This window comes from Bufo bufo, chromosome 3, assembly GCF_905171765.1.
Source record: "Bufo bufo chromosome 3, aBufBuf1.1, whole genome shotgun sequence".
Lineage (NCBI taxonomy): Eukaryota > Metazoa > Chordata > Amphibia > Anura > Bufonidae > Bufo > Bufo bufo.
This window is the reverse complement of record NC_053391.1, coordinates 461707376-461731972: the sequence shown is the minus strand read 5'-3', so window position 1 is coordinate 461731972 and position 24597 is coordinate 461707376. Positions and strand designations below refer to the sequence as shown.

Below are 24597 nucleotides of genomic sequence, written 5' to 3'. Positions count from 1 at the left end.
TCAAATTACTGAATATCGGCCTATAATATCGGTAAAACCCTACATTGCACACTCTGACACTGTCCATTCCAAGTTGAAAGATGTTAGTGGAGCAGCGCAGTGAAAGTAGTTCTCTATTTGTGGGTGCACCTCCAAATGTCATGTGCAGACATCGGATACTATAAAAACATCCAGAGAAGAAGCAGCCCTCCAGTGAGGAATTGAAACGTTCCTGGTCCCTGTATTGGGTGAATAAATTACACATTCCCTTGGATCTTTGGGGTGCTGCTTCTTATGCACTGTATGTTATCACACTGTCCAGACAAGAGGTACGCCTTACCACCCCTTACTAATGTGACTCGTGGCTTTGGTTATTGTGTCCTTATATGCTCTCTTTTTCCTCTGTGTGTTGGCTAATTTTATTAGGGTACAGCTAATCTGGGCAGAATTTCCACTGTGGATTTTGCTGTGATTCCACAACTCATTAGCGGCAAAATCCACTGTGCTGCTACTGTACAATGCTGCAAAAGTTCCGCCCCGCAATTGCACAACAGAAAATCTAGGCTACCTGCATATGGGTGCGGGTTCAAGCACATAAGATCTGCACAAATTTCCGTGATCCGCAACAAAATCTAGTGTCTATTATAAAAATGGATAGACCAGGCACTCAATATATGTTGCTAAAATGAGATATTTATTTACACACTGGTAAAAGTTAATAAAATTCAATTAAACAAACTGTGACAATATAATAACACTCGCAATAAATATAACAGCAGCAATATGTCAGTGCAGCACATGTGGCATAAGACAAAATAAGTGATAAAGCGCATTCAAATGATGTTGGGATCCAAAATATATAACTCTGGAGTTGAGTTAATCACCATGGTAACATAGATGATTCCTTATGGAAAGATAGCAGCATAGATAGTTCCTTCTGGAGAAATAAATAGTTCCTTCTGGGAAAATAACAGCACAGGTGGTTCTTTATAAAGAATCGTAATAGTCACTCAATTCAGGAAATTTTCATAAAGACAATTCTGCTCCTAGCACATAAAGCTGTTGAAAAAGTTAATAGGTCACCGATCCTTTCGGTTTTTGCAAACTGACCTCAGGTACAGAAAGATGAGCGCTCGTGGTGGCGTCCCACTCACCTGCGCAATATTACCTTGGTCTAGTCGCTTTGTTTCTCCGGGATATTACCTCCCCGATCGGTGAACAAGTCCGTGGTAGCTGACTCTGAATCCAGTCTCGTCAGCGTACTTGGTCGACTCACATGCGGTGCTTACGGAGCTTGTGGAGCTTTGCTTCGGACGTCTGTTCGGGTCCTACGGAAGATTCTAGGGAAGATTTTTTCAGCATGCCAGTACAAGGTTCGTACCATACGCGTTTCGGGGGTGTACCCCTTCCTCTAGTGTCTAACAGTGGTTTTTGGTGCAAATTAGATGTGGTTTTGCCACAGATCTCACCCTTCCATTGAAAAGATTTTGAAAGCTGCAATGCAAATTAATCTCCGCACGGAAAAAATCTGCAAAGTGTACATGAGATTTGTGCAATCTCATAGACTTTTCTGGTACTGTAATACGCTGCGTTTTTTTTTTGCACAGAAATCCATGCAGAAAAAACGCATGTATTCCACAACGTATGCAGGTGGCCTTGAAAAGGTATTCTGTAAAGTTAACCTGTATCCATGGGATAGGGGAGATAACGATTACATCAGTGGTGGTTCTACCGCAGGGACCCCCACTGATCGCGAGAATAGGGATAGTATACCCATGTAGTCCCTTGAAATTAATGGAGCAGCCAGTTGAGCCTGCACTCAGCAGCTCCATTTGTTTTTATCAGAGTTTCCGCTGTATTCAGCTATCTCAAGAACTTCCATAGCAATAATTTGAGTGGCTGCGCACATGCCTGATCGGCTTCCAGAGGGTCCCCGTTCACGTGATCGATGGGGATAACTTTACTTAACCATTATACCTCTTTAGGGCTCATGCACATGAACATATTTTTTGTCCTCATCCGATCCGCATTTTTATCGGGTCGGATGCGGACCCATTCACTTTAATGGGCCGCAAAAGATGAGCACAGCGCACCGCATGCTGTCCACATCTGTATGTCCATTCCACGACATCCGCAAAAATATAGAACATGGCTATTCTTGTCCGCATTACGGACAGGGATTGGACTGTTCTATTATGGCCCAAACATTTAGTTCCGCAAAATGCGGAACGTACAATGCCGGTATCCTTGTTTTGCGGATCCACAATTTGTGGACTGCAAAACAGGCAACACTTGTATGCATGAGCCCTTAAGGAGAGAAAGGAGAGTTATGTCTAGTACCTGGGGATGTAGAACACTCAAGAGGCTGCAAGTCCCACTGAGCAGACTTTAGTAATAAAATTCAAAGCATGAATCATTTTGCTGCCGGTGCCCTGTGAAGAATCATGGGAACTTGCTTCTGGCCTGATTAAGAGCTAGTTGGGAGCCTCAGCGAAAGAGAGCCATGTGAAATGTAGGAAAACCACCTGGGGTCTTGTCAATAGGGCCAGCAGAGGGCTGGTTAGTATAGATTTTATTGCTAGTGCTACCACAGGTGTGGGATAGCATAGATGAGAAGAGCGTGGCCTGTGGAGGTCTGCTGGTCCAATAAGTTCTTGATTGCTATAACCTCATTTCTCTATGGCCCCTTTCACACGGGCGAGTATTCCGCGTGGATGCGATGCGTGAGTTGAACGCATTGCACCCGCACTGAATACCGACCCATTCATTTCTATGGGGCTGTTCACATGAGCGGTGATTTTCACGCATCACTTGTGCGTTGCGTGAAAATCGCAGCATGCTCTATATTCTGCGTTTTTCACGCAACGCCCAATAGAAATGAATGGGGTTGCGTTAAGATCGCAAGCAAGTGCGGATGCGGTGCGATTTTCACGCACGGTTGCTAGGAGACGATCGGGATGGAGACCCGATCCTTATTATTTTCCCTTATAACATGGTTATAAGGGAAAATAATAGCATTCTGAATACAGAATGCAAAGTAAAATAGCGCTGGAGGGGTTAAAAAAATAATAATAATAATTTAACTCACCTTAGTCCACTTGATAGCGCAGCCCGGCATCTCCTTCTGTATAATTTCTTCAGGACCTAGGACCTGTGGTGATGTCACTCCGGTTGTCACATGGTCCATCAAATGATTCATCACCATGGTAAAAGATCATGTGATGGATCATGTGATGACCGGAGTGACGTCACCACAGGTCCTTTACCCAGGTACTGAAGAAAGAATACAGAAGGAGATGCCGGCTGCGCTATCAAGTGGACTAAGGCGAGTTAAAAAAAAATTATTATTTTTTTAACCCCTCCAGCGCTATTTTACTATGCATTCTGTATTCAGAATGCTATTATTTTCCCTTATAACCATGTTATAAGGGGAAATAATACAATCTACAGAACACCGATCCCAAGCCCGAACTTCTGTGAAGAAGTTCGGGTTTGGGTACCAAACATGCGTGATTTTTCTCACGCGAGTGCAAAACGCATTACAATGTTTTGCACTCGCTCGGAAAAATCGCGGGTGTTCCCGCAACGCACCCGCACATTTTCCCGCAACGCCTGTGTGAAAGGGGCCTAACACTTGATACATAGTTAAAATGTCATGTTTGTGATTTATGCTGCCCATAGACGGTCAGGTTTTGATCAGGTTTTCAGATGCAGTTTTGAAGCTAAAACCAGGTGTGGATCATAGAGTTTAAAGGGCATATTCTGCTTATCGTATTTTTAGAATCCACACCTGGTTTTAGCTTCAAACCTACTTGTGAAAACCTGATTGTGTACAAGTATAGTGCCCTGGAGCAAGGGTACTTTGGCTTGTGGACACTTGCCCCTATTGCACTTTGATTTATGCTGTTGTGTGCACGTATATTGTTGACCTGCATTTTATACGTTTATTGTATTATATCATTCACACTGTTATTGTACTGCCCTGTGGAAAGGGTGAATGCACAGTCAGCTAATATTGAGAAACTTTGGGACCTGTGCAAAGTTTTGGAAACATAAACATGAACCTTCTGACTATCTGGTTAAGCTATGTTGTTCATGTCTGTAAAATAGGGCTGTAACAATTGATCAACGTTATCTAATAATCGGCCGATTCGTTGCTATGCGGGCGGGAGCGGGCGGTCAGGAGCTATGCCTGCAGGTCCTTGAACTTTAAATCACAGCATCTTTATTACCTTACAATAAAGCTCCAGTAACAGGCAGAGTGGGCGGCGGCGTAACGTCACTTACTGACGTGACACGCATGTTCCGCCTGCTTCATTCATAAAGTGGGCGGAGCAGGCGCATCATGTGAGTAAGTGACGTTACGCCGCCGCCCGCTCTGCCTGTTACTGGAGCTTCATTGTAAGGTAATAAAGATGCAGTGATTTAAAGTAAAAGTTACTGTCTGTCAAGGAATACTGCTGTGAGCGGCGGGGCCGGGGCTGTTATGACGAGGGGGATCTGTGGATGGCACTGTTATGGGGAGGAGAATCTGTGGATGGCACTGTTATGGAGGGGATCTGTGTATGGCACTGTTATGGGGAGGGGGATCTGTGGATGACACTGTTATGGGGAGGGGATCTGTGGATGACACTGCTATGGGGAAGATCTGTGGAAGACACATATAGTATAAGATGCTATATAGTGTCATCCATAGATCCCCATAGCATGGTCTTCCACAGGTCCCCCTCCCCATAACAGTGCCATCCATAAATCCCCCTCACCATAACAGTGCACAGATCACCCTCCCCATAACAGTGCCATCCAAAAATCCCCCTCCCTATAACAGTGCCATCCACAGATCCCCTCCATAACAGTGCCACCCACAGATCCCCCTCCCATAACAGTGCCATCCACAGATCCCCTCCATAACAGTGCCATCCATAGACCCCCCCCCATAATAGTGCCATCCATAGACCCCCCCCCATAATAGTGCCATCCACAGATTACCCCCATAATAGTGCCATCCACAGATCCCCCATAACAGCGCCATCCACAGATCCCCTCCATAACAGCACCATCCACAGATCCCCTCCATAACAGCGCCATCCACAGATCCCCTCCATAACAGTGCCATTCACAGATCCCCCATAACAGTGCCATACACAATTTGTTTTAATATGGCCTTTGAACATAACTTTTCAAGTGAAATAATATAAACCCCTTTTTTTGTCATTTTGGTGTTTTTTCCCAATCGATGAAATTATCGACAACTAATAGATTATTCAAATAATCGTTAGCTGCAGCCCTACTGTAAAAACTGCTTAGTCATTTCCATAGACTTGCATTGAAAATCTGTACAAGTCTGTGACAGATCACAATTATAACAATGTTTCTGTTTACGCTATGCTTCTCCACTTCACCCCTCCCACTAGAAGGTTCTAGTTCAGCTAGCAACTGTACATAAGGAGAGCAGTCAGAGCCTCTAGTTGTCTGCAGATAGGGACAAGTGTTAAGTAGACGAGACTATACCGGACTGCATGAGTGACCAGATGAAGATGCTGTGATGAGGATACTGAGCCATAGACACTGGGTTACCAGTCTATTGACCAGGGAACCAGCTTGATGACTAAGCCATAGACCCTAGGCCATCAGCCTTTGGCCAGGGTACCAGCCTTCTCGGAGAAAGAGGGGCAGCTAGCTCAGGCCTTTCCTTAGCATGAAACCATCTTCTGCCAGGAATAAGACTGGAGAAGCCAGCTCAGAGCCTTGCCTGTATTGTTTTGCACTTGAGTTTCCCCAGTAAAGAAGCACACTGGTTTACTGCAAACCCTGACTCTCTGGACTTATTTCCCATTGGGGTGCACCACGCCTTACCATCACTTCCAGAGAGCAGCAACGATGTCTGGGTGACCCAGCGTAGCGTTGGAAACACCCCAAAGCCGGCCTGCACAAGCAGCCTTAAAGAGAATATTTAGGATTAAACTTTGATTGAAATTGTGATAAGCCTCACCAAGATTTATCACCTAGACCATTAAAAGTTTTTTTCGAGATGTTTATACTGATTACCTATCCTTTGGATAGGTCATCAATATATCTTGATTGGTGAAGATCAGACACCTGGGACCCACGCCAATCAGCTGTTTTGAGATGGCACCGGAGCTCCTGTGAGCGCCATTGCCTTTTCGTAGCTTAGGCTCAGCTTCACACTTCTGTTATCAGTTATTTCCATTAGTTATTGGGAGCCAAACCTTGGTGTGGGTCAAAAACACAGAACAGGTGCAGATCTTACCCTTATACTTTATACTTTATCTTTAGGCTTCACTACTGGTTTTGGCTCACAATAACTGATGGAAATAACTGAATTGTAAACTCAGCCTGCCCAAATGACTCCTGGCCACTGTCTGAAGGTGGCAATGAAATCCATAGAAAACCTGTGTGGACACCAGTGGTCCCTGGTTAGTGCAGTTGACCATAAATCACAGCCTGGGTTAAGGGGGTAGCTTTTACCCTCAGGGATTCTGCATGGTAGCTAGTTACTTTGGCCATGACCCATACTGGTGAAGTCATTCCTATAGTCTGTGGGTTTGTGACCATTGACTCCTGCAGGGTCAATGTCCTTCAGAATTTAACCTGTATTCTGCAAATTGTTTGAGACATCGTTATGTAACGTGTCTATCTAAGGTGGTAAACGTGAATTTTCTTATATTTTAGATTTCCTTATGACCCCCACCCCATATGCATGCTTATGAAAAGATACTTCTTTCTAAAAGCCTATAGCTAAGTTTGACTGAGAAACATGCCATCCTCTCACAGCCAGTGCCATGTTTCATATTTCCTTTTCACTACTCCTTGCAAGTCAGCCGAGTTTCTCCCCTTTCCTTCTTTCTTATGTGGTGGTAGTGCTAAGTCCTACATTGGTCCTGCTAATGTAGAGAGCAAATAATGAGTTAACGCTAATGAAATGGCAGGCAATTTCAGCCAAGGTGATTCATTTAACCTGCCATCTTCTATTTTCTGCAGCTTTGGTTTTTAATATTTGAAATTGCTTGCTGTATGATGGCAGAAGCATTGCATAAGACCACTCGATAACTGCATTTCCCCATGTTTTTGGTGCAGTATATGAATGGCACCACTCCTCCCCAACCTCATTTCCTAAACCATACCTAAGTACAGTAAATGCTTGTGATTATGAAATCGTGTCCTTATTCTGCTGAATGAGTTCAGATTGTCTAGACACTGAAGTGATGGACCTCAGAACATTTCTTCCAAGTGACTGTAAATTCTCCATTTAATGAAAAGCTCTTTGTGAGCGAGGCGAGCTGCTGAGGTTTGTTACATTATAGAAAATATGTCCACCAAAGTACTGTGCATTACCGTAGTAAGCTGCTGCAGAACCTCTTTAACCTCTTCCACTTCTGTCTTATGTGATCCATGTATCCTCGTGGAAGAGACTATGGTTATTAAATGAAATTACTCCTATCAACCTAGTTCATAGTACTTCAGGGTATGGTATATATGATGAACATAAAATGTACAGTCAGTAGTGTATTTATCTTACTAGTCATGACTTCAGGTCTGAGGAATGTCTTTCTCTTAAGGGCTTTCTGGGTCACCCACAATTTAGCTGCATTTTGAGAACATTAGGAACATTTTTCCTTTTTTTTTTTTTTATCCCTTGGCAGGCGGCCTGAGTGTTTAGCTTCAGCAGAACACACATATATCTGTATACGTGAAATATATGAAACGTTTGGTACTGTGGGTATACTTTGGGTAAAGTCACACTTTCAGGTTTTTTATGCAGTTTTTGAAGCCAAGACCAGGAGTGGATTTAAAACAAATTTAATAAAAGTTTAAAAAAGGATACTTTCTCTCCTTTTATCATTCACTCCAGATTTCTATGTCAAAAACGTTGTAAAAAAAACCCACGAAAAGCACCCTAAGGGTATGTTCGTACCTTGCTGGAATTCTGTATATTTTCTGTTGCAGAATTTTACGCAGAAAATACGCAACGTTTTATAGTACCAAAGTGAATGGGGGTCATTTACTATCAGTGCTATGCCTTTTATTTGCGTAAAATAGTTGAAAACCCGCCTTTTGCAACTTTTTAAGCGCTGGTGCGACAATATTTTGTTGTATGGGAGTTTTTACGCTGTGCTCACCACTTGGGAATAATGGTGGAGGCCGGGACATTGGCCTCAGCAAATTTTGTAACGTTTACACCTGGAGTAGTTTTTACTCGTCATAAAATAGGCGCTTCCTCCAGCAGCACAGGGGCTATCAAAGACCGTCATAAAAAAAAACGGTCTTTGATAAATGACCCCCATCCACACGCTGAAGAAAAAATCCACAGCAGAAATTGACCTACGGTGCGGATTTGAAATCTGCAGCATGTCAATTTATGATGCGAAATCGGCAGCATTTCTACAACAAAATCCACACCAAAAAATGCACCATTTGGTGCATTTTATTTCTGCTGCCGATTTCCAGCAGGAACTCTGCCAATTTTCGTTTTATGTTCTCAAACTTTGAACATGCCTATAGGCCTCATTTACAAGTCCGTGCCTGTGATAGTGCTTCATACCTAAAGAATTCATGTTTGGTCTGTGTGTCCCTTTTTTGGCGTCATCCGTATTCCATGGGCACTGCTAGGCTGAAAATTGATGGTTTTCACGGACCTATTACAGACTATAATGTGTGTGAGGGATCTGTAATCACAGACAAAAAGGAGGCATGTTTCTGTGGAAAACCACCGATGTGTGAATACACACATTAAAGTCAATGGATATGTGTGCTGTCCGTATCACATCGGCTTGATCACTTTCTCTAATTGTCTTTTTCCACTGCCTGCTAATGTGATAAACAGGTCTATTTCTGTAACCCTGTCACCTAGGAAATGGAGTGTCATTTGTAATAGGCTCTGGTGGGATTAGGCAGGTGTCTTCAGTGAAGACCTGTTAACCAGTTCATTCTTCTGGCCATGTTACAGCCTCACTGTATCGCTGGAGTGCAGTGTTTTTAATTAGACCCCTCATTGTGCAGGACATGGCTGCACACCACAGTGGAAATAGCTTCTCTTGCCAAGCAAATCAGAAACATTCATTTTTCCCCTTTGTCTGTCCTAAAACAAACCAGGGCAGCACTAGTCGTCTTCCTTGTGAGCGGAGAATCATTTCCCTCCCTTCCTTTCAGGCGTTGCTGTGTTCTGGAAGCTGTTGGGGAACTTTTTTTTACATTTACTTTCCCCCCTTTCACAGTATCTTGCAAAATACATCTAGACGTTGAGCAGAAGTGGTTGTTTCTGCAGATAGTTTATCTGAAGATTGTGTGGACCTCTGAGTTTTTCTCTCCTCGTGGAATTACTTTAGATTATGTCATAGGAGAGGAACAATGATGTTACACTAAGGAGAAGTATGAATGCTGGACCTCAGACTGCTTGGTATTTGCAAAGAGTTCCCTGTATCAGGCACCTACAAGTCCTTTTAGGATTACAGTGCACCCTAGTTCCTTAAATGAGGAAGACACCTGGAAGCAAAAACGTGTCAGGAAATATTGTAAATTCTCTTCACAATGGATTTTTTAAATATATTTTGCCAATGAAGGTGAAACCACTTAGTCTTCTTTGGAACATTATGGATTTGATATCTTGAGAGGAGTGAATTTTTATACCAGAGAGTGGAATTCTTTTTCTACAGCTTGTTTCATCACCTTGGTTTTCTTATGTGCTGGGAAAGAGATTGATCCTAAAGCCTTCGCTTCACAATAGCGTGACCTTTTAATCCAAGAAACATGTCGTTGCATAGATTAAGAGAGAGGAGTGAAGGCCATGGCCCTAGGATTTCATCCAGGGTCACACAGTTACATCGCAGTGTGTCTTCTACCATGCGCCGGTTACTTCCCAGGAGAGGGTGGAGAACCAACTTTAATCAAGCTACTTCTGGTGAGCTAATACTTTCCCGGTGAATCTTGCAATAAAACTATAGTGTATCCAGGAACTCTTAAGTAATGGTGTATGTGTAGCCTTGCATCAAAGCTTGTGTTGTTGCCTTCGGTGTCAGCATTGCCAATGCCATGGCAACATTGATAGCCTACTTCCTGAGCTGATATTGTTGACATTGGATTGTAATTGAGCTTATTGTGTAGTTTTTGCAGTAGTCATTAGTATCATTAGTGTTTTATGACATAAAGATACTTAGAATTAGCATGTGATTTGAAGTGTGTATCATTAAGGACTCCACCTTTGTTGATTGACAGCAGCTTACATAGGTTTTGTAGGTACTTTTCCTCAGCTTAGAGCCAAACACACATCTCCTTGAATCATAGATTCACTGAGGGGTTTTGGTGACATTATTGTGACAAACAACAAAGATTTGGTGTATGGGATCTGCAGAACTATTTAGTATTAGAATGTCCAATTGTTGGTCAGATTATCGGGAACAAACATTCCTACAAATGCTCGTTCCCAGGAATCTGCTTGTGTAAAAGGTGCCGCAAATCATCCAATGGACAAGCAAAATGCTTTTTCATCAGCTGAATTCACGCAGACACCTCAGTCATCATTTCTTCACACAATCGACTACAAAACTTCTCACGTACAACCCCCATACTCTAGAACTTGTTACCTCAGTACATCAGACTCTCCTCCCAACATCCAAGCCTTCAAAAGCAACCTGAAAACCCACCTCTTCAGGAAACCCTACCACCTGCAATAAGCATGCTGCCACTACATAGACACATGAGCAGCCTATACCCTCACCTACTGTTCTTTCCCCTTCCCTTGTAGATTGTAAGCTCTTGCAGGCAGGGTCCTCTCACCCTCTGTATCAGTCAGTTAATAGTTTCTTGTTTATTGTATTTGTATTTTTTATATTACATATATGTAACCCCCTCTTGATGTACTGCGCCATGGAATTAGTGGCACTTTCAAATAAGTAATAATAATTTCTGGGCAGCATATTGTGCTGTGTGAACAACATTCCCAGGAGCAATGATTCAGTATGAGGATGAGCCATGGCAGTAGTGATCGCTCATTCCTATACAGTGGAGGAGATCACTGCATGTAAATGCATCTCTTCACCTCCACTAACGAGCAGGCAGTTATCAGGAAGGAACACTTCTGTCTTAATAATTGGCTGCTCATCAGAGCAGTGTAGCCTGGTAGACCACTTAGTGGCAAGCCAGAGGAAAACTTGAATAAGGGTTGGCATATTTTAAAATGTGTTGAATTCAACTAGAAAGTTTTAAAAAGTATTTGGGTCACATGCCCAGTGTTTGCTAAGTATGTGAAAGGCAGAAATGCCAAAATCAGAACAGCAATAAGTTCAGTTTGGATTTCCTTATTGGATTTTTGAGCATGTGCTACATGTATTATTAGTAGCTTCCATGTTATATGTTTAGCAAATTGCACATGGCTTAAAGGCTATGTCCACCAAACCTTCTATGCCTTTTTTTATAATTGCATTTTACCCATTTCGGGCTAAAAATATTTTTATCATTTGATCTGTATTAAAAATGTTCAGTCTGAGATACAAGGGTTATAAATCAGTCTGTTTGCAACATGTCATAATCTTTATTTTTTATTTCTTTGAATCCCATCATCCAATGGCTCATGTGTAGTTCATGTCTCTGATCTTCTGACTTCATAAACATTCGTTATAGCTCAATTCGCATCAAACTGATAAGAATATGGCTTAAATATTTGTTTATGAGGTCCGGAGAACAGAGGTAATAGTCATACATGAGCCATCAGATTCTGGGATTTAAATTAAACAGACTTGCAAACAGACAGATTTTTAACCCTTGTATCTCAGAAACGGCTGGATGTTTTTTTTTATTAACCACTACAGGACCGCCGTACGCAGGATTGCGTCTTTGCGGCGGCCCTGTTATTCCGAGTGGACGCGCCGACGCGTCATCTCGCGAGACGCGAGATTTCCTGTGAACGCGCGCACACAGGCGCGCGCGTTCACAGGAACTGCAGGTAATCGAGTGGATCTGCAGCCTGCCAGCGGCGATCATTCGCTGGCAGGCTGTAGATCCGATTTTTTTTTAACCCCTTAAAGGTATATTAGACGCTGTTTTAATAACGGCGTCTAATATACCTGCTACCTGGTCCTCTGGTGGTCCCTTTTGCTTGGATCGACCACCAGAGGACACAGGCAGCTCTGTAAAGTAGCACCAAACACCACTACACTAAACCCCCCCCCCCTGTCACTTATTAACCCCTTATTAACCCCTGATCACCCCATATAGACTCCCTGATCACCCCCCTGTCACTGATCACCCCCCTGTCATTGATCACCCCCCTGTAAGGCTCCATTCAGACGTCCGTATGTGTTTTGCGGATCCGCAAAACACATACGGACATCTGAATGGAGCCTTACAGGGGGGTGATCACCCCATATAGACTCCCTGATCACCCTCCTGTAAGACTCCATTCAGACGTCCGTATGTGTTTTGCGGATCCGCGGATCCACAAAACACATACGGACGTCTGAATGGAGCCTTACAGGGGGGTGATCACCCCATATAGACTCCCTGATCACCCCCCTGTCATTGATCACCCCCCTGTAAGGCTCCATTCAGACGTCCGTATGTGTTTTGCGGATCCACGGATCCGCAAAACACGGACACCGCGGATCCGCAAAACACGGACACCGGCAATGTGCTTTCCGCATTTTGCGGATCCGCACATTGCCAGAACCATATAGAAAATGCCTTTTCTTGTCCGCAATTGCTATAGGCTCTACAAAAAACGCAGTGTTCGCCCGATCAGGCCTGATCTTGTGCGCACACTTGCATTCAGTCCGCCCCACCGCAGTGACAGATTTTTTTTTTTCTGATCACTGCAAAAACACTGTAAAATCGCTGCGGCGCTATAAAAAGATCACTTTTGAGGGGCATGGCGAGTTCACAGAAGATTTTTTTTTTTTTGTCACAAGTTAGCGGAAATTGTTTTTTTTAGTTTTTTTGTTTTTTCTTACAAAGTCTCATATTCCACTAACTTGTGACAAAAAATAAAATCTCACATGAACTCACCATACCCCTCACGGAATCCAAATGCGTAAAATTTTTTAGACATTTATATTCCAGACTTCTTCTCACACTTTAGGGCCCCTAAAATGCCAGGGCAGTATAAATACCCCACAAGTGACCCCATTTCGGAAAGAAGACACCCCAAGGTATTTCGTGAGGGGCATGGCGAGTTCATGTAAAATTAAATTTTTTGTCACAAGTTAGTGGAATATTAGACTTTGTAAGAGTAAAAAAAAAAAAAAAATCATTTTCCGCTAACTTGTGCCAAAAAAAAATAATTCTAGGAACTCGCCATGCCCCTCACAGAATACCTTGGGGTGTCTTCTTTCCAAAATGGGGTCACTTGTGGAGTATTTATACTGCCCTGGCATTTTAGGGGACCTAAAGCGTGAGAAGTAGTTTGGAATCCAAATGCGTAAAAAATGCCCTGTGAAATCGTAAAGATTCTCATTGGAATTTGGGCCCCTTTGCGCACCTAGGCTGCAAAAAAGTGTCACACATGTGGTATCGCCGTACTCACGAGAAGTAGGGCAATGTGTTTTGGGGTTTATTTTTACATATACCCATGCTGGGTGAGAGGAATATCTCTGTAAATTGACAACTTTGTATAAAAAAAAATTAAAAAGTTGTCATTTACAGAGATATTTCTCTCACCCAGCATGGGTATATGTAAAAATACACCCCAAAACACATTGCCCTACTTCTCCTGAGTACGGCGATACCACATGTGTGACACTTTTTTTCAGCCTAGGTGCGTAAAGGGGCCAAAAGTCCAACAAGTACCTTTAGGCTTTACAGGGTTGCTCACAATTTAGCATTGCCCAAAATGCCAGAACAGTAAACAAACCCCACAAATGACCCCATTTCGGAAAGAAGACACCCCAAGGTATTCACTGAGGGGCATATTGAGTCCATGAAAGACTGAACTTTTTGTCACAAGTTAGCGGAAAGGGAGACTTTGTGAAAAAAAATAATAAAAAAAAATCAATTTCCGCTAACTTGTGCCAAAAAAAAAAACTTCTATGAACTCGCCATGCCCCTCACGGAATACCTTGGGGTGTCTTCTTTCCAAAATGGGGTCACATGTGGGGTATTTATACTGCCCTGGCATTTTAGGGGCCCTAAAGCGTGAGAAGAAGTCTGGAATCCAAATGTCTAAAAATGCCCTCCTAAAAGGAATTTGGACCCCTTTGCGCACCTAGGCTGCAAAAAAGTGTCACACATGTGGTATCGCTGTACTCAGGAGAAGTTGGGCAATGTGTTTTGGGGTGTCATTTTACATATACCCATGCTGGGTGAGAGAAATATCTCTCTAAAAGACAACTTTTCCCATTTTTTTTATACAAAGTTGTCATTTGACAGAGATATTTATCTCACCCAGCATGGGCATGTGTAAAAAAAACACCCCAAAACACATTCCCCGACTTCTGAGTATGGCGATACCACATGTGTGACACTTTTTTGCAGCCTAGGTGGGCAAAGGGGCCCACATTCCAAAGAGCACCTTTAGGATTTCACAGGGCATTTTTTACACATTTTGATTTCAAACTACTTCTCACGCATTAGGGCCCCCACAATGCTAGGGCAGTATAACTACCCCACAAGTGACCCCATTTTGGAAAGAAGACACCCCAAGGTATTTCGTGATGGGCATAGTGAGTTCATGGAAGTTTTTATTTTTTGTCACAAGTTAGTGGAATATGAGACTTTGTAAGGAAAAAAAAAAATCATAATTTTCCGCTAACTTGTGACAAAAAATAAAAAGTTCTATGAACTCACTATGCCCATCAGCGAATACCTTAGGGTGTCTACTTTCCAAAATGGGGTAATTTGTGGGGTTTTTCTACTGTCTGGGCATTGTAGAACCTCAGGAAACATGACAGGTGCTCAGAAAGTCAGAGCTGCTTCAAAAAGCGGAAATTTCAAATTTTTGTACCATAGTTTGTAAACGCTATAACTTTTACCCAAACCATTTTTTTTTATAAAAACATGTAGAACAATTAATTTAGAGAAAAGTTTATATAGAAATGTAGTTTTAAAAAAAAAAAAATTACAACTGAAAGTGAAAAATGTCATTTTTTTGCAAAAATTTCGGTAAATTTCGATTAATAACAAAAAAAGTAAAAATGTCAGCAGCAGTGAAATACCACCAAATGAAAGCTCTATTAGTGAGAAGAAAAGGAGGTAAAATTCATTTGGGTGGTAAGTTGCATGACCGAGCAATAAACCGTGAAAGTAGTGTAGTGCAGAATTGTAAAAAGTGGTCTGCTCATTAAGGGTGTTCAAGCTAGGGGGGCTGAGGTGGTTAAAGAAATAATTTTTGCCCCAAAATGAGTAAAATCCAATCATAATTACACAAAATTGCCCCAGTGGTGTCCATAGCCTTTTAAAGATTTATGAAAGTTGAATGTATATTTATAGCTAGCTCTGTGTAGCCGCAACTAGAGATGAGCGAATTTCTTAAAAATTCGATTCGGCCACTTCGCCGAATTCTCTGAAAAAATTTGGTTCGATACGAATTTATTTGTGACGAATCACGTTAAAAAACGGCTATTCCCAAGGAGCCTTTATAGTGGTGTAGAAAACTGTGCCTTGCAGTAACACGCATAGGGAGTCTGCTGTGGTAGTGAAACAATACTGTGAGTCAGTATGACATGCAGATGACAGGCGTCGCTTTTAGAATGACTGCACACTTCACTTATTTGGGCAGTTACGGGGCCAAAACTGACCAAATAAGTGAAGTGTGAACTCAGCCTTACAGGTCAATGTTAGCGCCAGGTATAAAGAACCGTGCAGAGGCCCAAGATCCTACTATAGCGTGAAAGAGTGCACTCCTTTCACACCAATTCACTGATTCCACATAGATTTCAACAGAACCTGTTCTACTAAACGCTTATACAAGTAGACCTCCCCCGACAGAGTGGAGTGGGTGTCAGCAGAAAGTTTGTGTTGACGTCACTGATTATTTTTCCCTTCCTCTGATCCATTAGAACAATAACCCCCAAAAAACAGATCCTGTATGTGGAGCATCTGCCTTCACTCGGTCAGCATTTGGTCAGTAATCCATCAGTAATGCTAAAGCCCAAAAAAAACTGTGGATCCAAAACAGAGATGACACGTGAATGGAATATTTGCATGTCTTCTGTGTTTTGTACCCACTCCTGCTTTTGGCTACCATGTCATGCATGCCTTACAGCTGTTACATAGGCAGGATCCGTTGTGCGTCCCATTTTTTCTTCCTTCTGACAGATCAAAAGAAGGGGCAAAAAAATTATGATGTCAGCCAGGCCGAAAGGCAAAATAGTGGCCCAGTCATGAAGTGGGGAGGGTGGGAAGAGCATGAGAAGTCCACAGAGTGACCCTATGACATAGTGGTGAGGTGGAAGCAGTATGAGGAGACCACAGAGTGGCCCAATGACAGCCACGCTCAAAATTGCTTAAATCACCTTTCTTTCCCATTCTGTCATTCAGTTTGGAGTTCAGGAGATTGTCTTGACCAGGACCACACCCCTAAATGCATTGAAGCAACTGCCATGTGATTGGTTGACTAGATAATTGCATTAATGAGAAATAGAACAGGTGTTCCTAATAATTCTTTAGGATTCTTTATATAACTGCATAATTCTTTATATACTGTAACTGCATAATATCTTTATATAACTGCACCGCTGAACTGCAAATAATATATTTTTTTTAGCCACTAACACACGCCAAAAAGGGCTTTAGAACATATAACTGCACCGCTGAACGGCAAAGAAAATATATTTTTTTGCCACTAATAAACGCCAAAAAGGGCTGTAAATTTTTCACACAACGGCAAATACTTTTTTTGTGCCACTAACACACGCAAAAAGGGGCTTTAGAACATATAACTGCACCGCACAAGGGCAAATAAGACGTAGAAATATTTCCTTGTAATAAACCATGTTAATGGCTGTACCAAACAGCACTTGCACCCCAATAACAAGAACGGTTTGCTGGAATTACAGAGCTGTAGAATAACAATTTGGATCCTCAGTCAGTGCAGCAAGGTGTATTAGGATTGTTCTTATTACCCAGGCTGTAAACTCCCCTACTGAACCCTGTTCTTTTTTCAATACTGTGGAATGATTCCTTCCTATCCTTTCCCTTATCTTATCTACAGCAAAATAAAAGTTTTAAAGTCTTTTCTACCAATGTCCTTAGCGCCTGCTGACGTCTCTCCCTGCACTAAGTACACTGGAAAATGGCTGAATCCAAAATGGCTGAGGCTATTTATAGGGCTGTGACATCACAGGGCTGGCTGGCTGCTGATTGGCTGCATGCATGACATTGTGAGTGATCCTTCATTCCCAGAGTTCCTTGCTCCATGTCCTAACATGTGCAGCAGCCATTTTAGGAAAAAATGCGATTCATTAACACGAAGTATGAGTAAATTCAGATTCGGTGCGAATCAAATTTTTCCTGAAATTCGGATAGAATTCCACTTTGTCAACTTCGATTCGCTCATCTCTAGCCACAACCTCAAAGTTTCTACATTGTATTGCCAATTGTTTCTGAATAAATCAGTTTTATTTATTGAGGGTATGGTGAGCAGAGTGCAAGCAGCTCGAAAGGTAGACTTTCTTAGGCCTAGTTCAACCGTCATTGATTTGGTCAGTGATTTTCATCAGTGATTGTGAGTCAAAACCAGGAGTGGGTCAAGAACACAGAAGAAATCTTTCCATTATAACTTATCTCTGTGTAGGTTCCATTCCTGGGTTTCGCCACAACCACTGATGAAACACTAATCAAACACCGACTGTGTTAATGCGACCCTAGGTGTAGTTAAAACTTCTGTGAGTTGGTGTGGTCTATGATTTCCATAAGTGATTGTAAGTTAAAACCAGGTGCTGCTTGGTTAAAAAACATTTTGGCTCACAATCACTGATGGAAATTTGATCACACACTGACCAAATCATTGAAGTGCGAACTAGGCCTCAGAAAGCATTCCGTCTAAGCAAGTTGCTCCTTGCTCTTAGCATGGACATTGATATAAACTCTTTGGAAGATGCAGCCTCCCATGTCCTATTGTGTGGTTACTGCTGGAGGAACGTTTGAACAACATATGTATTACAAGTAAACCATGCAAATTTGTAAATCGGTTTCAGAATAGTGCACACCCAAACACTCATGCCCCTGCAGGCAACTGTGACAATTCACCAGTGTCTAAATAGCAGCGGTCAGTGTAGAAATGTGACCCTTGAAGTCTAGCTTTAGGAGTGCCCTCTTGTGTGAGGGGTGGCTAACATTATGACCACATGGTACTGACAAAATGGTGTCACATTGCATCGAGCCTAAGAAGACCTTTAGATTAAACAGTAGTGCAAACTAAGAAGACAGGTTGGCATTAGCAGGAGGTGCTCGAACCCACATGCAGTTGTGCATATATATAGGGGAGCAAATCCTGCACTTGTGGCCCGTTGCTAATGGCAATCCCCAGCAAAATGCATACGGTGGAGGATGCCCGCGGCGAACCACAAGTACCACAATAGACATCCTACACAAGGTAACAAGTGCGGATGTCATAATTAATATAACAATATAACAAAACAATAACAAGGACAGGTGCACTCTGTAGTCTCACTAAACCCTCAAACTGATTTTAAAATTGAGAGATTAGTCAACAAAACATGTTCTACGGTGTAGAACATGTCTAAGCCCGGCACCACGCCAAGGTTTCTCAAGTAGCCCGGGACCTAACACTCTCCTACCTGAGCCGTATGGGCGATACCAGGAGCCAGTGGGCAAATTACAGGAGCATAAGGCCGACTCACAAACAACTCACCAGTTACCTCCAGCATGTAGCCATGCTTGCGATGGGAGGAGGGAGGAGTCTGCGAGTCCCACTCAAGACTGGCTGATATGTCCCAGGCCTCACAGGTAGTGCCAGCAGAGTTATAACATCAAGACTTGAATTTACCTTACCAGTGAGTCTGCAACGCAATGCTACCCAAAATAGTGTGCCAGCCACATAAATGTGCTTATAAAATACTCCTAATAGCATAGCAGTGCCAAAATCCAATACAAATATGCTAGCATGTGTGCCCTTGTAATACAATATGGTCTCCTACATATTCCTGCACTGTTCTATACTTTTCTAACAGGAACATCACTAGCCAAACGGCAGCCAATTGAGGGTTACCTTGAATGGAAAAAAAAAAGTTGCCCTAAGTTTTAGTCTTCAAGCTTCACCCTTTCGATCATTTTCATATCACCCTGATGTTCTGTTTCCAACCTTTCCCTCCTAGTAATACATGCTGGATCTGTGTGTCCAGGATGTTGCAGTCTTCCCCCTCCCAACTGCAGTGTGTGTAGTCCTCCCTATCTACAGCTTGTGTGAGCTGCCTTCCATGGATACTTTACCCCTTCTCCACTCTTATAAGTCTCTCCCCCCTAATCTGCACACAAGGGAGGGGGAGAGCAGAGAGAAAGGCCAGAAACAAAAGAGCTTGACCAGTTTCAGAAGATTTGCTACTAATACTGATCCAACAATCCGCTATATGGGACACCATAGAGATATGTATCAAATACTATGCAGGACGGTACCTTTGCACCTTTGGTACCTTTGTTACCGCTCCTACGTTGGGGTCTCTGGAGCTCCGATGTGGTTATTGTTTGCCTCTTAATGTTGTCCCTGTTATTGTACAGTAAATCCACATGCATATTCTTCTTTTTAATCACCTAGAGCAAGACCCGGCTTAAAGGTTAAAATAAGTATCACAATAAGCCCTGTGTAATGTCATACCTGATGAACCCAAAACGTCCAGGAAGATGGGAAGTTTGAGCCTGCAGGCCATCATTCATCAAGTGTGACTTGACATACTTTCACTTTTGAGATTTGCCACCGTCCAGGGCTTTTTTCTGAATGATTCCGCAAATGGGAGACAACAATGTAGAAGCAGCACAGGTAACTTATCCTGCACAGTGTTCATATACAGTACATCTCCATAGGGTACAATTCACCTGACCACAGAACAGTTTTCCATTTTGCCTCAGTCCATTTTAATAACTTTGGCCCTAAGAAGATGGTGGCATTTCTGGATTGTGTTGACACACGGCTTCTTCTTTGTGTGATACAGCTTTAACTTAAATTTGTGGATTGCATGGCAAACAGTGTTCACAGACTGTGGTTTATGGAAGTCTCCTGAGCCCATGCAATGATTTCCCGTACAGAATTTTGCCTGTTTTTGGTGCAGTGTTGCCTGAGGGTCGGTAGATCACCAGCATCCAATATTGACTTTCGGCCTTGTCCCTTACACATATGGATTTCTCCGGATTGTCTTTATCTTTTGATATTATGTACTGTAGATGGTGGGATATTCAAAATTTTGCGTTGAGGAATATTTTTATGGAATTGTTTCGCAATTTTTAGATAGTTATTTGCAGAATGGTGAACTTCTGCTCATCTTTGCTTGAGAGACTCTGCCTCTCTAAGGCCTCTTTCACACGAACGATACGGATTGGCTCAGGATGCATTCAGTGAAACTCGCACCATTTCGCAAGCAAGTTCAGTCAGTTTTGTCTGCATTTGCGTTCAGTGTTTTAGTTTTTTTCCGCGCAGGTGCAATCGCTTTTGAGGCATTTTTCACGTGCGTGAAAAAAAAAAACCCTGAAGGCTTGTAAACAACATTTCTTAGCAACCATCAGTGAAAAACGCGTTGCACCCGGACTGCATCCTCATGCAATGCGTTTTTCACTTTAGCCCTATTCACTTCTATGGGGCCAGAGCTTAAGGAAAAACGCAGAATATAGAACATGCTGCGATTTTCATGCAAATAAGAACTGATGCGTGAAAAAAAAACGCTCATGTACACAGAACCATTGAAATGAATGGGTCAGGATTCAGTGCGGGTGCTATGCGTTCATGTCGCGCATCACACCCGTGCGGAAAACTCGCTCGTGTGAAAAAGATCTAACAGACTCCTTTTATACCCAGTCATGTGACTTAGTAGCAGTTTGCCCCTCCACCAGTTTTTTATTAGTACCACTTATTTTCCAACCTTTTGGTGCCCCTGTGCCAACTGTTTTGAGATGCGTTGCTGCCATCACGTTCTAAATGAGTCAAGTTTTTTTCATGAAATGGTAAAATGTCTCACTTTCAACATCTGATATGTGTTCTATGAGCTACTGTGACTAAAGTATCAGTCTAGGAAATTAGTTTTTATTTACATTTATGTACATTTTACACAGTGTCCCAACTTTTTTGGGGGAATTGGGGTTAAAATAGCTATGTAGGCACAAGTAATATAATGAGTTGGTGTTTATGCACTAGGTAATTTGTAAAGAAGACTAGTTAGGTAGTTGCATAATTTAGCATTTAGGAAGCAAGTGGATGATTTAAAAACAAATCTGTGCAAAGGTGTCCAGAGTCTTTAACCGTCGTCGAGTATCAAGCCATTTCCATGCTGCCATGGAGAGGACCTTATTATAATTTACATACAGTATCATGGACTGAGCATTAGATATGCTGTACTGTTCATGCACTGTTTAGAAAACGGTTTAAGATTGTAGGATTATAATGAAATCATTCAGAATGAGAGTATTCTTATTTCAGAAGTTGAAATTGTTCATCTTCTATGTTGGTGCTGTTAACAGCTGTACAGTGCAGATCGAACAGCTCAACACGGCATGGTTAGCCAATTTTGATTTGTGGGTAGACGTAGACCGTCTCTTCTTCGACGTAGGGTTGACAGCTGACCAAAACAGGTTAAAAGGCTTGTCGAGCAGGTTTTAGACATAAACTTGATCTTCATGGCTGATAGGAGACTACAGTATTGAGCTTTCCACCAGTTCTTCACCGAAGTCCTGATGCTTCAGTAGCTTTTCTCGGCACACACCTACTGTAAGTAAATAATAGAGGGGCGGGAAAGGCTATTTACAGGATAATTACAGTGGGAAACAAAGTTGCTAGAGCAAAAAGTGAATTTCAGAAGACAGATGGTTTCAACCTGTTCTGTTTGAGGTGCAAAGTTCACATGACAAGCGGGTGTGTGTTTGTATAATTGGTATAGAAAGCCGTGTGAGGGAGCAAAGGCACAAGATGCCGAGGGATCCTGAATCTGACATGACGCTGGAGACATAATGGATCACGTAAAGATCACAGCTGAAGAAATGGAAAGCTATCATTGGCTGTCTGAGATGTGCATAGCCATAGACCGTGCCGTGCAGCGTAAGTACAACACATTGAGAAATACAGTCGGTAGATGCAGGGTTCTGTTTGGCTTTTTATGTAGACATGGGGCAGAATGTAGTATATCACTGCACTATCCAAAAATATTTTATACTGTATTTACTTTAGAAAACATCCTCCATGCAAGCCAATGGTCAATTTGGCTGGTGCACTTGGCATAAAGAAGCTAGCTAATACCCAGAGGTATGTTAAACCTGGATGGTAAAGATCAGGGAAATCTCCCGGTGGGCCGTGCCCAGGGGGCCGGCTGAGTCCTCCTCACTGCCGGCCAGTGGAAGTTTTTTTGGGATGTATTTTGTGCTGCTGGCAGTATTTTGTGATGGACAGTGGTATTTGGCTCTGTTGGGATGGTATAATGTGCCATGATATGGTATTGCTGGCTCTGCTTTCCATCAATTTGGACCTGACTACAAAACAGGGCCACTTTTATTATTTTTTCCAGGTCCACTTTAAGTTTCCAGTCCGGCCTGGTAAAGATAGATATAATAAAGATCAGTTACATTGGCGGTACTCGACCATAGTCTGCCAGATCCTCTCTGTATAGTTTATTTTCGCAAGGTTTTATGTTAAAGCCTGCAAGATATGCAGACAAAAAATGTTATGGATGTGACCAGTTTACAATTGAGTGAAATTCCTTTAATCTGGGATCTCCTAATACAGGAAAAACGTTTGATGAATGATAGAATGTTTTTGAAGTTCAGTAGATCAGAAGCAGGAGACTGAGCAGAGCATTAAAAAAATGCCCTTTAATTCTCCCTGGCGAGGGAGCTTTGACATCTTTTACACAACTAATCTCCTGATTGCTTGGGGATAGTCAAGCAGGGGAGGAGGAATCCCTACTTTTAATAATCCTCATCAATGGCCATGATATAACCTGCATAGAGACTTTCCACCACGCCTCACTGCTCGCCACTGTACCATCCTTCAACACGGAAAACACAAGTGAGCTTTACGCAGTTTGCCAAGATGAAGTATGCATATGCCCAGCTCTAAGCTAGTGACCCGTTTAGTATCCTGGCCGCGAGTGACATCACTACGTACTGCCACATCACTTCTGCCAACAGTACTCAAGATCTATTGCTGCTTGTGCTACCTGTGTGAGCATCGGTCTGTGAAAGCTTCTGGACTGTGAAGTTCCTGGAAATTGACAAAAAGGTTATGAAACAGGTTTTTTCACCTGAGACAAATCCTAGCATACTCATCCGTCAGAGTTCGAGTGATCCACAGAAGACTCGCTGTAAGTCTGCGCCTGGGTGTTTATGTGGACTCTTTCCTCTTTTTCATTTTATGTCTTATGTGTATCCTTTATTGCATCATGTCTCCATATATCTGTGCTGTACATATGAAGCAATTTGTATAAAAAGATGAGCCATATAGCGGCAGGCTCTATTCACTGAACACAATTGTAAAAGTTGGTATAACCGGTTTGTATACTTTTGATTCCTTTTCTGAAACGGTCAGTGGTTGGTTTTGCTTTTTACTGTTTTCATTCACTACCTTTTACAATTCTGTTAGGTCTCTTGCACACGACCGTATGTCTTTTTCAGTATTTTGCGGTCCGCAAAAAAAATTGGATCCGCCAAAAATATGGATGACGCCGTGTGCATTCCGTTTTTTTTGCGGAACGGAACAGCTGGCCCCTGAACAGTACTATCCTTGTCCGTTATGCGGACAATAATAGGACAGGTTCTATCTTTGAACAGAATGGAAAAATGGAAATACGGAAACGGAAGGCATACGGAGTACCTTCCGCTTTTTTTTGTGAATCCATTGAAATGAATGGTTCTGTATACGGTCCGTATACGGAACGCAAAAAAACGGAACGCAAAAAAACGTTTGCGTGCAAGAGGCCTTATTGTGAATTCTCTGTCCTTAGTTTTTTTTGTTGTTGTATTGATTGAATCATTTGTGAGATCTACTATAGTATGAGGGTTTAAAGCGTATATATCAGCAGGATCAACCCTATTAAACAATGTATTAAGTCCGGTAGAGTTGATCCTGCTATTAAGTGTACTTTTGTCATACAGATCAGTTAATGAGAAATCTTTATTTTAATAGTTATGCAAATTAACTGTTAAGTGCACCAATAGATGGGCTATAGCCCTTCAATACACCTGAGCTCCTGTACTCCTGCACTGTACATGCCAACATCAGCGCATGCACAGTAGTTATCTGCACTGCAAGCAGAAGCATATCTACTGCCCCAATGGTGGAATGGTCTGCACAGGATTACAAGACTGGGCAGAGGATGCTGACGATGCCTCGCCCTGTCAATCAAGGGAAGGAAGATCCAGCATGGCTCTCCTCATTGACAGGTCCAGGCAAGATAACTATGCAGAAACCCGGCTATGTCAATCAAGAGGAAGCAGGAGCAACAAAGGGTGCACAGAGTA

The 24597-nt window shown here is 42.4% G+C and overlaps 1 protein-coding gene across 5 annotated transcripts in view; it reads left to right on the top strand.

The window, feature by feature from the left end:
- The window catches only part of MCF2L (MCF.2 cell line derived transforming sequence like), a 345945-nt gene that overhangs the window by 140557 nt on the left and 180791 nt on the right, over positions 1 to 24597 (top strand). The window contains exon 1 of one of the 5 annotated variants that reach the window (XM_040425199.1): positions 9219 to 9898. The exons of 3 other annotated variants lie outside the window; for them this stretch is intronic. In XM_040425199.1, coding sequence (XP_040281133.1) covers positions 9748 to 9898 — 151 coding nt within the window. In that variant the 5' untranslated portion in view covers positions 9219 to 9747. Of the gene's footprint in view, positions 1 to 9218; positions 9899 to 22091; positions 22184 to 24597 lie in introns of those variants that run through there. One more of the 5 variants, XM_040425201.1, reaches the window with a different exon arrangement.